General features: G+C 36.9%; 1 protein-coding gene across 1 annotated transcript; it reads left to right on the plus strand.

The window, feature by feature from the left end:
* Nucleotides 1-8459: 8459 nt before the first annotated feature.
* LOC104901742 (hypothetical protein) lies at nucleotides 8460-13557 on the plus strand. The gene is made up of 7 exons (XM_010689347.4): nucleotides 8460-9089; nucleotides 10804-10944; nucleotides 11031-11144; nucleotides 11253-11426; nucleotides 11844-11959; nucleotides 12885-12957; nucleotides 13055-13557. The coding sequence occupies exons 1-7, from the start codon at nucleotides 8607-8609 to the stop codon at nucleotides 13058-13060; spliced, it is 1107 nt and encodes a 368-aa protein (XP_010687649.1). The 5' UTR covers nucleotides 8460-8606; the 3' UTR covers nucleotides 13061-13557.
* Nucleotides 13558-17149: the final 3592 nt, after the last annotated feature.

Raw genomic sequence — 17149 nt, forward strand, 5'->3', positions numbered from 1 at the left:
AATCTAATTTAAACATAATAATCAAATCTGAATTTTTATTCTTTCAATACATAATTGATATAATCATATATTCATCATTAAAATAGAAATTAAAGCTTCTAATCATAAGTAATACTAAAACACAACAATAAACATAATCTTTAAGTCCTTCTAAACAGTTAGGATTGGTGTCTTGGCCTCTTAAAGAGCGAGAACTGAAAAATGCACAGTCGTGCTCAAATGAACAAATTAAAGAGTCGGTCATTTCTTTCGATAGTTCAAACTCGGATTTCAAGAATCAACTTGAACATTGATACGGTTAACATTGGATGTTACCATATTTTCAAGTTGGACATTATGTGACTTAAGAACTTTGAAGATTACACACTTGTTCTCAAATAAGTGGGAGATTGTCTTTGATCAAGTATAAGAATCTAGGTATATTTGGACAAGTTTTTAGAGATAATATATTCAATAATATTAGGTGACCGTAACGTTTTGCTAGAAGTAAATTACGGTTTGTTGGATTAATAAGATTGGTCCGACTACTAATATTGATTGGGTCATATAAGGTCACACATTGTAACAAAGATTAGATAATTACCCAAATCCATTTTGAAAATGGTTTTATGGTCATGTGGATGGTAGGAGAAGAGTTATAACTTTTGTTGTTAAATGATTTATAATGGGTGGCTTTATATGCCTAATTAAGCCTGTTAAGGCATGACATCATGTGGCCAATTAAGCTTTATGAAACCACCAGTGTAACAACTCTATATATTGATATAGAGGTTACAAATGAATTTAATAATCATCTTTTTGCTAAAAATTCTGATTTTCGGTGAACATTTAAACTCCTCTTCTTCCTCCCTTTTGGCCTAACACCATACAAAGTAAGGAGTGAAAATTTTCCTCTTTCAACGGTAGCATATGTGGTGATCTAACCCTTGTTCGTGGACCAACATTAGAGGAATGACACTTGACATTCTCATAAGATCTCACTTGAAAGTAAGTACCTTTGAGGATTCAAGCATTAAAGGTATATAATATTTTATATTATTTGATTCATGTTAGTCTATGCAATTTGTTCTTGGGTTAGATGTTTGGATATATGAGACTTTTTTTCCGCATGAAGCATCTACAATCCTACAGATGATTGATGAAGCAGTTGGGGTTGCTTTGGGGTATGAGGCTTCGAGTTTTTTCAGATGACTACGACCCATTGAGATTCGTGGTTTCTCTCTCTAGAAAACTTCTCTCTCATCTTTTTTAATAGGGATTGCTTTTAACGCCATTAGTCATTAAGGGTATTTCAATAATTTTTTCAAACCACAGGAACACGTGGTGAATTTTGGAAAACAAGAGGGTATCAGGTGAATATTGAGAAATCTGAGGGTGTTTGGGCCCATTAAACCTAGGTAAGAGTCGCTGGCCCACTAAACCCAGTTAAGAGTCCCACACCAGCTAGCGCCGCCGCGCAAGCATTGCGGGTCCCACTCGCCATGACATGGCCAGCAGCCTCTTGACTCCCAAGGGGCCCACAGGAATCATTTCCAGAAAAAGCAACTTCACCAATCCCTAAGAGGCCCATCCTCTTAGAAAGGTCCCTTCATAGGAATTCCCACTGTTATAAATACCCCTTGCCTCATCAATGAAAATGTATTGAATTCTCACCTAACTAACCAGAGCTTCTCACTCTAGACTCTCTCTCTCTCTACCTCAATCATCAACTGACTTGAGTATCGGAGGGGCGATCCCGGAACAACCCCGGGTTAGTCTAACGTGTTTTGCAGGATTCCGGTGAACAGATAACCAGCTCAGGAATCACCTTCTTGGATTAGGGACCTGCTCAGCACCGATCATTAACCTTAATTTCTAGACAGAAACAGAGGGTACTTGGTGAAAAAAAAATTACAAATGACATTAAACAAATTTATAAAAAAATGATACAAGTATATTCGTCAATAATGACAGAAAAATAAGTAATAATGATATGAAAACTCATATTAAGTTATGTAAAATACAATAAATTATGGTATAATATGTTACACCTAAATTTTAATATTGCTCTCGAAAACTCATCAAGGTTAGTGGTTTCATGAAAGGAAAAGTCAGAGTTAGAGCCTGGAGGTCGGCATAAACTGCTAGGAGGTTTTGAATATTAAGAAATCTCAGGGCCCGTAATAACAAAAATACATACGGATAAGAGGTTTTGACTGTCCGAAACAACTCTTATTCCCTTCTAACTTCTTTTGATTGGTGATCAACGTATTGAGAGTGACCTACTAATTCTAGATATCAAAGCTGTGTAATATATTCAGCCGTACAAATCCCTCAAAAATTTAAGTCTTGTTTGTTAGAGTAAAAACAAAAATAACCTAATATTCAAAAAATGAGTACGAGGAGAAAATAATTATGTGGCTGGTAAAATTGGCAATATAATGTCAATATGGAATCTCAAATACCCCTTCAAGAAAAATCTAGAGTCTGAAGTATGTGCCAGATTTACCAAGTCAGCATCTACTCAGCAATTCTAGATTTTTAGAGGAGGTAGTTTTCATGCTCATCTGCCTCTTTAATGTCCACAAAATGAAGTATTAAGATAAAACAAGCAAGTGATTTAAAGGTTGCTAATCGAACTAGCCTAGTAACTTGCAACTATTGTTAGAATTTCAGTAAATGCAAAATAATTGTGGATAGTATATATGCTGTGGACATATATTATTTTTTTGACCATATTAATTTAATTTGTCTTACTTTATTTTTTTTTTATTGATTGCAACATATATTATATATTTTAGTTAGTTTCATATTCATAACAACAGTGAGGGAGAGCGGTGGTAACTCAGTTGTGTATCACCTCAAATTTCAACGCATTGCCAACGGTTCAAATCCTCATCCCAACAATATGTTGGGGGCATTTACTTTTGGGTTGTTTAGCCTTTATACCCATTCTCTGAACTGGTGTGCTTTGCACGCTAGTAGCCTAGTAAAGGTTGATATTTTGACCAATTATCTCTCCTAATAAAAAAAAAGGGAAAATTCCTCAGGTACCCCGAGGTTTAGCGTAATTTCTAAATTACCCCTCACATTTGGGGAATTCCTCATATACCCCTGAGGTTTGTGTTTGGGCTCAAGATACCCTTATTATGGATGGAACCCTAACGCTGTTAGGTTTTCCCTCTCTCTCTCCTCAATTTTTTCTCTCCTCCCATTCCCCCACCCACTGCCAACCCCCCTCCCCCAGCCGGCGGCAACAGCCGGCGACCACCACCCACTTCGGCGTCGGCGACCCTACCCTCTTCCCTTCGCCGGCCAGAACAGCAGCACCCCAAGCGACCCCACCCTCTTCCCTTCGCCGACCAGAACAGCAGCACCCCCCAACGACCCCACCCTCTCCCTTTCCCCCACGCTCGACACCCCACCCTAGCCCTCCCTTTCCCCATTCTCGATTCCCCCACCCCGACACCACCCCCTCCCCCCTTTCCCCTATCGAAAATGGCCCCCCTTTCGTGTCTCCCATCGTGAGTCAACCCCCTCCCCTTCCCCACCACAGACACGCCGCCGCAAACCCTTTAACCCGCCCTCAAAACCACCCTAGGCACCAGCCTAGGTTGTTGTTCTGCTATTCTGACCGGCGCCAACGTCGAGGATAAGGGAATCGGGAATGGGGAAGGGAGGGAGTAGGGTCGCCGGCGCCAGAGTGAGGGAGGGGGTTTGCAGTAGGTGGCGGAATGGGAGGAGAGAGAAAATTGGGGGGAGAAAGAGGGAAAACCTAACGGCGTTAGGGTTCCGTCTATAATAAGGGTATCTTGAGCCCAAACACAAACCTCAGGGGTATCTGAGGAATTCCCCAAATGTTGGGGTAATTTGGGAATTACGCCAAACCTCAGGGATATCTGAGGAATTTTTCCAAAAAAAAATCATAACAATAGTTTTCTGTTCCCTTTTTGGCAATAAAAATTACTTAAATAGACCGAATAACCCTTCCTAAATCTAACTAAAAGTTTTAACAATTATTCATCCACATGGGTACTTTTGTCTCTCCTTATGTTGTCAATTACAATTAATAAAGACCGGAAAAATATAATACTTTAATTTCATATTAATTATAACCATTCCTAAATTTGACTAGCTTTTATACTAACAATCAACTTTCTTGAGTTAATATCAATATAAAAGGAAAATCGCCAAAATAAGCTAACATTTGACCGACAACTAAGCCAACATTTTGAAAATTCAGAAATAAGTCAACCTTACCATCATTTAAGCTGAATTTAAGTTCGATAACCTGTAACTTGTTTTACAGAGTGCAAAATTTTACTACCCAGAATTGAAACCATTTGCAATCGGGTCCTCGGATTTGGACCCAGACCCGATTCCAGCATGACCAGTTTCAGTTTTGGACCCAGTTATGGGTTATTTGGAGCCGGGTACCCTGTTTTTCTGCTCACCCCTACCAGTAATACTAGCTGATTGAAGCTGACGATGTAGAATTTATGCACACAGGATAAAAAATATATGGAGGAACTGGATCTCCTTGACGAATATTCATAATAGGAAGAAAAACATCTCCAGGTATACCATTTAATACTGAAAAAGAAACCGTTGTAATGCATTATTTTAACCGATTAATCCATTTTTTTACAAAAACCTAATTTTTCAAAGGTAGCAAATATAAAGTTCTATTACAATCTATCACAAGTTTTTCCCATATCTAACTTGATGTCAAACTAACCTTGACGACCCTTTTTATTTTTAGGGCCATAGTCTTATTGTTACTTCCTTCATTTTTTTATATGTTACACTTTGACATTTTACATTATTTACAAACTGTACTTTGATCATCGTTTGTGATTCATACGTGAATAAAAATATAGTCATGTGAGATTTTGTTGGATTTGTCTTAATATGTATTTTTAAAGATTTTTTTTGTCCTAAACTACCTTTAATTTTCAAGTTTTTGTGAGAAACTAACTTATAAAAAAATTATTGTCCCAAACTACCTTACTTTTACCATTTTGTTGTTGACAACTACCTTATGTCAATTTTTATCGTTGACTTTTGTTTTTTCAGTTCAACATTGTGGGAAAAACAAGATTACCCTTGTGGAAATTGATTGAGATTCGAGGATACTGAGAAGGTGATTGAAAAGGATGATTGTTTTAATTTTAGTTTAAGTAAAATAGGAATTTAGTGGTGGATGGGTGGTACAAAGTGTCACATAGATATGTGTGTGTGTGAGAGAGTGAGAAAGAGAGAGAGAGAGCGTACACACAAGGAAATGAGGAAATTAGGGTGGAGAAAATGAGAAAAGAGTTTGAGGAAGTCATGTGATATAACGTGACATTAGAAAATTAGAAAAAACAAAAGTTAACGCTGGAAGCCAGAATAAGGTAGTTGTCAACAACAAAATGGCAAAAGAAGGTAGTTTGGGACAACTATTCTTTAATAAGGTAGTTTCTCACAAAAACTTAAAGTGAAAGGTGGTTTGGGACTACAAATTAAATATATATAGTCAAAGTATTATATTAGCATGCATAAGAAGTTAAAAGTGTAATATGTAAAAAAACAAAGGAAATGTTATTATTAATCATAAACATCTCCTAGAAATTACTTAAAATCGCCCCAAAACTATTTTATTGGACTGTTTTACCCTTCTTCTTTTTTCACCACCCACCACCCCCACCACCTCCCATCACCTGCGTCCTCCTGCCACCCGCCACCTCCACCACCACCAACTTACTAACAATTTCGAAAAAAAATTGGACCATGGAAGGCGACCGTCGGGCCTGGACGTTCGCCCCATGGCCCGAACGTCGGGCCTGGACGTTCGAGCCATGGGGCTAACGTCTCGCCTGAACGTTCGCCCCATGGGTCGACGTTCGGGCCATGGGGCGAACGTCCAGGCGAGGCGTTCGCCTTCCATGGTCCAAAAAATTTTCGAAATTTATCTGGCCATGGTGTTTAATTGATGTGCACTTTGAAAGAACTGGCTATGGTAGGCGATGGTGGTGAGAGAAAGACTCGCAATAAAATTTCGAATTTATTTGGCCATGGTGTTCGAAACCTACTGTCATTCGAAACCTCCTGCCATGGTTGGTGATGGAGGTGAGAGAAAGAGTCGAAAAAAACATCGAAATTTAGCTGGTCATGGTTGGCGATGGAGGTGAGAGAAAGACTTGAATAAAAAATTCGAAATTTATCTGGCCATGGTGTTCGAAAATCGAAACCTTCTGCCATGGTGTTTGATTGATGCGCAAAATAATTTGAGGTGAGAGAGGGGGGCTGCTGGTGGGGGTGGTGGAGTCTGCGGTCTGGCAGAAGGTGGATATTGGTGATGGCAGCCTTGACAGGAGGTGGGTGGTGGTGGTGACAGCCGGGCAAGAGTGAGTGGTGGTGATTTAAGAAAAAAAAAGAGAAGGTCATAAATGTAATTTCAATTTTTTTTTGGGCGATTTTAAAAAATTGTTGGGCGATGTTTAGAAGTTCAGCGTGCGAGTTTTGCTGGTTCGTGAGAAACGTGTGGGTAACCGGATAAATGAATAAAATTATTGGGACTGACATGGATCAAATTTTGGTAGGTGATGCGAGAAACATGTGGGAATCAGATAAATCAATAAAATTATTGGTACTGACGTGGATCATTTATTTAAAGATCCAAATAACAACCACTTTTGGTACACACTGGCATAATGGCATTAGTGGGAATGCGGGATATGTGATGCAGAATTTTCCACCTCATACTTGTCAATTTTGTGATTGGCTTAGGAGTTAGGGGTAGGTTGGGGTTGGGATTGAATTATGTTGCCCGATTAAATTTAGGTTAAGATTATTTTTGGTCCAAGTTTCATCTAGATTAATAACTAGTTATTAGGTTCGGATTATGCTCCGGATAAGAAAAAATTTCATTTATTAATATAATATTTTATGGTAATAACATTGTATACAACTTAGTCCAAGGGTTAAGACTTTAGTATATGTACTTGAGGTCATGAACTCCCTAGAGACTAGAGAGAGCGCCACGTGGCACAGTTTCTTGTTTATGCATGTTTTTTAATATATCTATATAGATACTCCATTTTTGAATAAAATAGTGTTTGTTTGTTTTTTTAGGTTAAATTTTAAAATCTTTTACCAAATATTCTCATTTGTATATATAGAAAAACATATTTATGTGGGAATTAGGATCTTGTTAGATTCACCTCAAGGAGTAGTTTCAGAATATTAACTTTTAATATTTTTATTAATAAGGAATAGAAGGTATTGAAGGTCAAATGTTTATTTGGAGACCGTGTAAAAAAGAAACAAGCGCTATATTATGGGATGGGGGGTATTTTGTAATAAGGTGAATAAAACTGGCCTAAAATTGCTCATATTATGACTAAACTTCAACTATGTTTAATATAACATTCATATTTTATTACACAATATTATAGTTTTGTATACAACATTTGACATTTATTATACTCCGACACAAATATTTTAGGAAAACATGTAACAATCTTTTTCTTTTTTATCTTTTTTTTAGTAAAAAAAAATAATTTATTTACAATATTTTATCCATAAGAGAATTTAGGCATTTCTTGCGGGTATAAAGATCCCAAAAATAAAACAATATAAAAAAACTCGTATGAACTCAGTGTACACCCTAATTACTGTTCTACTATTTTGTCTTTCTCTCTTTCCAAATTTCCTTGCATTTTCAATTTCTCTCTTATAACTGCTTTGTTTGCTCTCTTTTCAACTTTTTACTCTATTTTTCAGTTTTTGTGATAGTTGATTATACAATTGAACATGTTATATAATATTAGGATTATATTGTCACTTTCGATATAGTGTGTTTTTGTATAGTATCGTGTGTTTCTTTGTGCTATAGTATGTTTATTTGTGATAGTGTATTTATTTGTGATATAATGTATTTTTATCTTATACTTCCTTCGTTTCTAAATAAGTGCAATATTTGCATAGTGTTTACTATTCACAGTTTAAACTTTAATTATCTTTGGTGATTTACATTTCAGGAAAAACATAGTCATGTGGGATCTTGTTAGATTCGTCTGAATGTGAATTATTTTAATATTAACTTTTTATAATTTTTACTTATTGATAATTGAAGATATTGATGGTTAAAATAATGCATTGGCAAACGTGAAAACAAAAGTGTTGCACTTATTTAGAAACGGATGAAGTATAATATATTTGTCTATGATATAGTGAGTTTATGTGTATCATAGTAGTGAGTTTCCTTATTCATGTAGATGAGAATTTTTTTTTTTTTTTTTGACGGGAAACATGTAGATGAGAATAGTGCACACTAATTTTACTGTAAACCATGTCTAAGTTGAAGATAATGTATTCTCAACTATCACCAATATTATTTCAGGTCAAATTGATAGCTAACACACAAAAACTTGCACAAGACAAGATCATAAGATTCTCCTCCCCATATTTGCGTGGTAACCAAAAAATCCACAAAATAATAAAAACTCCAAAACCAAAGAATCTCTTGAAATTTTTTTTTAAAAAAACCATTTAAATCCACCCTTCTCAAATTTCTTTCCTTTGAGTTTGGAGAAAGAAAACAAAGTCGATTTCTTCTGTTTTCCATCCCACTCCAGTCTCCAATGGCTTCCTCTTCCATCCACCCAATCCCCCCTCAAACTCTCTCTCCTTTGACCAAACCCTTAAAAGTCAAACCCCCCACTCACCTGACCTTCACCACCACCACTCTCCGCCGCCACTCTTTCGCCATCTCCGCCGTGAGAGACCCTGATGTGCTGCCAGTGAAGAGCACCGACATCACCGACCAGCCAGGTGGATCAATGATGATCATGACCATTCAGAATGAGACAGATGGCAGCATCAACGGTGGTGTTGGTGGTGGTGCGCTTGTTGGTGGGTTTGATGGGCAGCAGCTGTCTCTTGAAGGTATTGGTGGTGGCACAAGTGGTGGTGGTGGTGGAAATGATGGTGGTGGACGAGGAAATGATGGTGGTGGTAATGATTTGGAAAAGTTGATTGATAGAGGAATTAATGTTTCCTTTGTTCTTGCTGCTGGGACTTTTGCTATTACTAAGTTGCTCACTGTTGATCATGATTATTGGCATGTAAGTTATAGTCTTTAATTAATTTTTGCTAATTTTTTTAAAATTCAGCTGCTTTTGATCTGTTGATTAGTTTTTAAATTTGTGAATTGGGTTTTAATTGTGGTGAAGGTGATAAAATTTAGCTGCTTTTGTTTGGTTTTGTGACATGGGTTTTTTGTGTTACTTGATTAATTGATCTGTTTTTTGATTCTTTGACATGTAGTATGTAGTTTATGAATTGGGTTTTGGTTGTAGGTGATAAATTAAGCTGCTCTTGTTTAAATTTGTGACATGGGTTTTTGTGTTACTTGATAAATTAATCTGTTTTTGATTCTTTGAAATGTAGTATGTATTCAGTTTTGTGGATTGGGTTTGAGTTGTAGGTGCGAAATTAAGCTGCTTTTGTTTAAATTTTGGACATGGGTTTTTTTTTGTTACTTGGTTAATAAATCTGCTTTTTGATACTTTGACATGTAGTATTCAGTTTCGTGAATTGAGTTTTAGTTGTAGGTGATAAATTAAGCTATGGGTTTTTGTTTTACTTGGTTAATAAATCTGCTTTTTGATACTTTGACATGTAGTATATATTCAGTTTTGTGAATTGGGTTTTAGACTTTTAGTTTTAGGTGATAAATTAAGCTGCTTTTTGTTTAATTTTGTGAAATGGGGTTTTGTTTTACTTGCATAAGTAATGTGCTTATTTGTTTTTTTTGACATGTAGTATTCAGTTTTTTGAAATGGATATTTGCTCCTTGATTCAGCTGTTTTTGATTCATTTTCTCTAATTTCATTTTTTTTTGTTTTGCATTTCTGAATTGGGTTCTTTTGTTCTTCGATAAATTAAGTTGCTCTAGGTGTTTATTGTGCTTTTATTTGGTGAGCTTAGAATTCTTAGTGGCTGACTGGATGGTTTTGTATGTTGGCTTTTGAGAGCTTACCAAAGATCTATTTTTTCAATTACTAGCTTATGGATGTTGTTCTTGAGCTGACAAAAAGTGTCTTTTGATTGCTATAAATGTTTCCTTGACTTTGCTTGGGAGTATATGGACTATATATGTGAAGTAATTACTAATAGTAGTATAACCTTGCTTTTGGCGTTGTAATTATTTTTACCTTTTCTGTGATGCTTGATATTACTTGCTTGTTCTAGTCTTCTGTAATATGTGCTCGTCTGGACTTATTTACTCAGTTGGTTCTCTTAAACCATAAGCGAAATTTTATTGTACTTATATTTAGTGAGGTTTATGGATTTTGTTCTTAGCTTACCATAATTCTAGGTCGATTGTTAATGTTGAATTTATGAGTGAGTTTGTTACCTTGAGATTCTAATTTGGGAGCAGCTAGCTGGATTATCGGTTGAAAATCAAATGGAACCTGAAGTTCAATTCTTGTTTTTTGTTTCCATTAAGAATTAAAATCAAAAGCCAATCTAATTAATGCCTATGGTTTTCAGCTGAACTGGATGAGGCTTGTTTTGTGTTGTCAATGATGTGGATCTTAAAGCATTAAGTTCATATTATATGTTTGTCATGATGCGGGAAGAGTAATAATTTACGTGCGCATTTATGATAATATTTCTGTTGGATGTGTATTTTGTTTGGACAACCTGCAACATCGCTTTTATGTTTTCCTTAAAACAAGGTTTTGATGATGAAGATGCTTAGATGTATGAAAACTGTCAATAAAGAGATATATTAGAAGTATGTGATTTATTTTGTTTACCTTTTGATTTCAGGGTTGGACAGTCTATGAAATATTGAGATACGCACCACTACATAACTGGAATGCATATGAGGAGATACTTAAAACCAATCCTTTATTTGTAAAAATGGTTATTAGTGGAGTTGTTTATTCCCTGGGAGATTTGGTTGCACAGGTTTGTTGTTGAAATTTATCATTCTTAATGCTAAGTTTAGGCTGGATGATTCACCATTCTAATTTTGCTTTTGTTTTGATTTACAGTGCTATGAAGGGAAACCTCTATATGATTTTGATCGTGCCCGAATGTTGAGATCTGGAATCACTGGATTCGCTTTACATGGTTCTATGTCCCATTTCTATTATGATTTTTGTGAGGTATGTTGATAACTTGTTGCACTAGTAGGTCTAATACAATTAGTCTACTTAAGTTCTCAAAAGTCTTTTAATCTATGGCAAATCTTTTGACAAATTAATCTCTTTCAGGCAGTATTTCCTGTCAAAGGTTGGTGGACGATTCCACTAAAAGCTGGCTTTGATCAAACTATATGGACAGGAATTTGGAATTGTATTTACTTTATAGCATTGGGGCTTATGCGGTTTGAATCACCTGCCACCATTTTCAAGGAATTGAAGGCAACATTTTGGCCTTTGCTGAGAGTACGTTTTTCTGTCTCCTGAAAATTTTCTTGTTCATTCCCTCTCATCCCTTTCTTGTTTACTTGTTTGCATCATATGATTGAGGTCGCATCCCATAATGTATATCAGTGAAAAAGGTGATCCTCCAAACCTTTCATGATCAAATTTTCAATTTCAAAAATACTCTTTCCTTTCACTATGAAGAACTTTGTTAAGACATGGTCAACAGTGAAAGAATTCAAAGCATATTTAAGGCAAGGTTAAATTACGATACATTGGAAGGTTGTTTAGGCTTGCCCTTGACAAAGAAACAACCTCCAATTGAATGATCTCTTCTTGTTCTTAAATATCTTAGCTTGGCAGCCTTGTTGATAGTTTGAGAAAGCCTCCCTTTGCATGCATTACGTCTGATGGTACACATACTGGCTTGTTTTGCAGGCAGGCTGGAAGCTGTGGCCTTTTGCACACATTGTGACTTATGGTGTCATTCCCGTGGAACAAAGGCTGCTGTGGGTTGATTGTGTGGAGCTCATTTGGGTGACTATACTTTCGACGTAAGTTGATACATTTTGACTCACCATTTTCTTGCAAGGCCTTAATTCTGGCACTTTTTTCACCGTTCCGCAGCTAGCGACTTTTTACCCCTTAAATTTTATGGTTCGCAGCAAACACACATGTTTCTGTCTTCAATTAGTGATCAATTATTGTTCTCCTATATCCTGTCGCATGTATGTTATTGTAAACTATTTGAAGTCATAATTTTTCTACTTTTAAATGGCACCCTACTTGTACATCATGCCATTAGGGTATTATCTTGGCACTATGAGAATGTCTCACCGAAATTGGGCTTGAATGTCATTTGATGCTAATCTTGCCTTCTCAGTGACTGAAAATTTGTGCATGAGTAACTCCTGCATACATTGTCTCCTATGTGCGTAACCCTTTCTTTAGTGAAAGATAAGAAGCTGTTATTATTGTTGGATAATACCAGCTGACAATGATGATCTGGTTTGAAAATTATGATCCTAGAAGATCTTGTGAATGCTAGAAATCAAATATAATTGCTTTGTTTCCTCTGTTATCAACGAATTGTGCCTAATGATGGTATTGATCACGAAGAAAAGAGGAGATTATACATGATGCAGTTAAATGTATGAATTTTTCTTGATTTTACTGCCATTGATTGGATTGAGTCTTGTTGGAGGAATTCACATGGTTGAAATTGTGAGTTTTGTGTCCCCTGCTGGATATCATGTTCTCCATGTCAAATTATCCATGTATTATGTTTGATCAACATTTTGGATGCTTTTGACATTCCCATGTTAGGAGTGCTTTTCCTCCTCCTTTCCCCTTTCTGGTTCTGCTTTATTGCATATTTTTCTGGGCGTAGAAAATAGAAATAGTATTGTCTATAATTAATAATACTACATCTGTTTTGATCATGACAATTTCTAATTGTTTTTCCTCCCTTATCTCTAGGTATTCAAATGAGAAATCTGAAGCCAGAATCTCAGAGGCGTCTGCTGAGGCTACAAGTTCAGATCCTTCACAGGTAAAACTTATTGCTTGTTAGGAATTAATTTCTCGTAAGGATCTGATGTCGGCAACCAACATCAGCCATTCCCTTGTTAATATGCTATCATTTTCAGGAGTAACGAGGACGCGTCAATGTGAAGTGTGAACAACAACAATGTGAAAATTCGTCTCACTACTAGTGATTCTCAAGAGAAACTCTTTATGTGGTGGACTTTGGCTTTGAGTATATGTGGCTTGACTGATGGAATCTAGCTGGAAAGGATGATTGTGGTCACATATCTTCTACCCTAAGATGTACACAAAGGATATATCAATGATTCTGTATGTAGAATTCTAACTAATTTTTATAGATAAATATTGTATATTTTGATGTAATTTTGTTGAACTAAATTCATTTTAATGAGGTATATCCTCTGCTAGATATATTGTATAAATTTAGACATAAATATATAGTACTTCGTACTTGAGGAGAAAGCTTATAGGATGTTACTTCCCACTCTGATTAGATGGTCTATTCTCTTCTTCTTCTTTTTTTTCATAGAAGTGTTTGTAGAATAATGAAATTTTCCTGGTTAAACTAAGAATGCATGAATGAGCACCTCCCCTGTTTATATGATTTCCATGCTTACTATTGTCTACTTTCTGATTTCAGAACTGTGTTCCTAGTATATGGGAATAATAAATAGCAACTTTCTGATTAATGTTAATGAAAAATCTCAATATATACACACGCAAGTCTTTCCTGACTACATGATTTTGAGAGAACATTTGCTAAGTTTCATGGTGTAGACATCATCGAAAGGCGACTAGGTGTGGGCCGAAAGTTCCTCCACCGCAAGGTGAGCCGCTTAGGGGGCGGCGATAAGGCTCTCCTTATCAGAATCTCCATCATCTGCTGCTTTCTCATTTTATCATCACATAAATCTTGAATACCATGCAACACTAATGCCAAACCTTTGAAAGCATCACTGCCTCCTGCTGGAACCTCCCTCTTCGTGATCATGCTCCTGTGACGGTATATCTTCATCTGCGCTCTTCCTCCGGCAGCTCTTGGCTTCGCTAATAGTTGACGCTTGTTTTCAATCTTGTATATCATACTCTTAACGACTTCTCTTAGGTGCTCTCCTTTCTGTTTTTCCCTTGTTGCTGGTCTTCTGATATTGTTGAGCTACCTTTTATATGGGAATAAATTTCTTTTCTATTCTTCTTCGGATAATAAAAAGAGATGTTTGTTATATGAATTGACTAAGTCATATAGGAAGACTTGTAAACGGGTTGATTAAAAACAGTGGGTTTGAAGAGCCTTGTCTGTTCAGTAAGTGGTAAAAGGTACACGGGCTAATTTAATTGAAATTTCCTGTACCTAATTAAAGAAGCAGCCACTGGATTTGACTAAAGAAAATGAAGTATGGTACGGTGGTTTCGTGCATTTTGGTCACAACTCACAACTAGTGATTTATCTACTTTGCGTAAAATAGTTGTTAGTCTTAAATGGTTATCAGAGACTAAGAACAGCTTTACCAAGCTGGTTTTTGATAATTCTAGATGGAAATGTAGATTTAGTTGTACCTAGATTTAGGCCTCATTCGATCGTTATTGATTAAGGTTTGACGTATTCATCGGAATTCCAATCTACTCATCAGCAAGGTCTTTGCTTCCAATCCACTTTCCAATAGTCCTACACTTGTCACTCTCCGTTCCTTAAAAAGTCAAAGCTCTTGGGGTGCACGGGGTCTACATCAAGCCGAAAAGGTTCTTCTAGACAATAATGCTTGGAAAGTTGGGTCAATTTGGCCCTCCTTGCTGGTCAACATAGATGGGTTAATGGAGCGGTTCCGATCTTCCGCGATAATGTCACACTCCGTACAGCGGCTACCGTAACTGTAGGTTCCCTCCTGTTGCCTCATCACCAAGGCTGGAATGTCCCACGCCTCCATTCTCTCTTTACTCCAGAGACATTGCTCGCTATTCGGGGTATGGAGACTCCGAGGCTCACTACTCCTTCCGACACTCCTATTTGGCCTCTTACAACCTCTGGTCAATATACAACAAAATCTGGGTACTATCTTCTTTCTCGGAAAACTGAAATCTGTAGCATGACCTTCCCCCCTCTAGTTTCGAAATTTTTTTGCATTCTATGGGGACTGCGCATCATGCCTAAATGGAAACTTTTCCTTTGGAAACTTTGGCACAAAGTTTAGCAACGGCCTCTAATCTTTCGTCTCGTGGCATGTCTGTTTCGGAAGTATGTCCGTGCTGCGATATGGCACCTGAGACTTGCCAACATCTTTTCGGGATTTGTCCACTTGCCACTGTTGCTTGGCGGACAAGCCAGTTGGGTATTATCTCCAACTCGGCCCCTTATGTGACCTTCAAAGATTGGCTCATTGCATGGGTCATTTACTTTTACCGACAGGATGGGTGCACTAGGGATCGTCTACCTCTTTTTGTTGCCACCTTATGGGCTATCTGGCAGTGTCGGAATAGCCAGATTTTCAACAGTATAACACCGGATCTTGAACTCGTTCGCTCTCTTGCGCAGTAAGTCATTCAGCAACATGTCACGTTTCTTGCAAGTCCCTCTCCCTGCACTCGATTCCTGAGAGAGGCTCCAGGGCCCCCAGGGTTTCTAATGGCACATTTTGGGTCTTCATTTTGCAGTGTCCCCCAGATTCATATACAAGTGGATGGTTCATGGGCGGATACCTCTTCATTGGCTGGTATTGCCTAGGTGGTTGTCCATGTCAGCACTAAGACTAGGGAGGGGCAGGGTAGATGCATTCCTGCCCAATCAGCACTACTAGCTGAAGCTCAGGCATGTCTGGGGGTCTTGGTTTGGGCAAATGAGCAAGGCTATCATCAAATAGCGGTTAGTATTGATTATGAGCTTGTGGTGCGGAGTTTACTTAACCAGGTGACACAGGCAATTTCGATCACATGGACCATCAATGACATTTGTTCACTCGGACAACAATTTCAATGGTGTCGGATCACAAAGGTTAATCGTTCGCAGGTTCAGCTGGCCCATGATCTTGCTACTCATGTCCGGCGGGGGCAAATTCCGATTGTTAAACTTTAGTTAATTAGTTGTTTGTTAATTATTGTAAGTTTTCGCGATGTCCAAAAAAAAAAAAAGATTTAGGCCTCAGTTACTAGGAGATAATGTTACACAGAAGCACCAAGAGAATCCCAGATTAAAACACACACCCAAAAAGAATAACGAAACGTGTATATGGATATAAAACTGACACAAACATTAAGTCAAAAATTATAAAGCCTTTAACTTTTAATGAGGGGGATAAGATGGCATTTACGTAATACGTAATGTTCTTTTACTTAACATATTACGTAAATGACATTTCCGGTAATATTTAGTTAGTTACACTTGATTAGGGATAAGATGTCATTTACGTAATACGTAATGGGGTTGGGGTTGGGTGGGGGAGGTGGTGGGTTGGGTTAGGGTTAATTAGGGTTTTAGGGTTAAATAGAGTTAATTAGGATTAATTAGAGTTTAATAAGGGTTAATTAGAGTTAATATGAATGATTTGAGCGAAAACCTAACGAAGTTGACGGAAACTTAACGGCAGGGGCATTTCAAGAATTTTTATCAAACCTCAAGGGTACCTGGTGAAAATTGGAAAACGCGAGGGTACCTGGTGAATATTAAGAAATCTCAGGGGTACATGGTGAAAAAACCAAAAATATAATGTTTGAAGTTAAGATGCAATATGTAATGTTCTTTTATGCACGATGTAATGTTTAAAGTTAAGATGCAATATGTAATGTTCTTTTACGTACGATGTAATGTTTAAAGTTAAGATATAATGTGCATTTAGATTGACACTATAATAATAACTATTACAACATACTTTTTTCGTAAGATTTAATGATAAAAGACTCCAAGAACCTGATTGAGGGACTCAAAGAGAACAAGAATACCCCTTCTAATATACGGAATATCATTAAGGATATCCTGCTTATAGCAGATGACTTCTCTTCCATTAGAATAGTTAAAGTTGCTAGAGGGAAAGTAGAAAAGGCACATTGTCTAGCTTGAAGGATTTTGTCCTCGATCAAATGTAACAAACTAAATATATATGGACAAGTTTATAGAGATAATATATTCAATAATATTAGGGACTATAATTTGCTACATGAGAGCTAAATTATGGTTTGTTGGATTAATTATGAGATTGGTCCGACTA

This window comes from Beta vulgaris, chromosome 1 (genome assembly GCF_026745355.1).
Source record: "Beta vulgaris subsp. vulgaris cultivar EL10 chromosome 1, EL10.2, whole genome shotgun sequence".
Classification (NCBI taxonomy): domain Eukaryota; kingdom Viridiplantae; phylum Streptophyta; class Magnoliopsida; order Caryophyllales; family Amaranthaceae; genus Beta; species Beta vulgaris.

Excerpts from the sequence above, each read along its gene's own strand:
- LOC104901742 (XM_010689347.4), top strand. The coding sequence starts at position 8,607 with ATGGCTTCCTCTTCCATCCACCCAATCCCCCCTCAAACTCTCTCTCCT. Across the intron at positions 9,090-10,803 it reads TTGATCATGATTATTGGCAT|GGTTGGACAGTCTATGAAAT; the intron begins GTAAGTTATAGT and ends TTTTGATTTCAG. Across the intron at positions 10,945-11,030 it reads TGGGAGATTTGGTTGCACAG|TGCTATGAAGGGAAACCTCT; the intron begins GTTTGTTGTTGA and ends TTTGATTTACAG.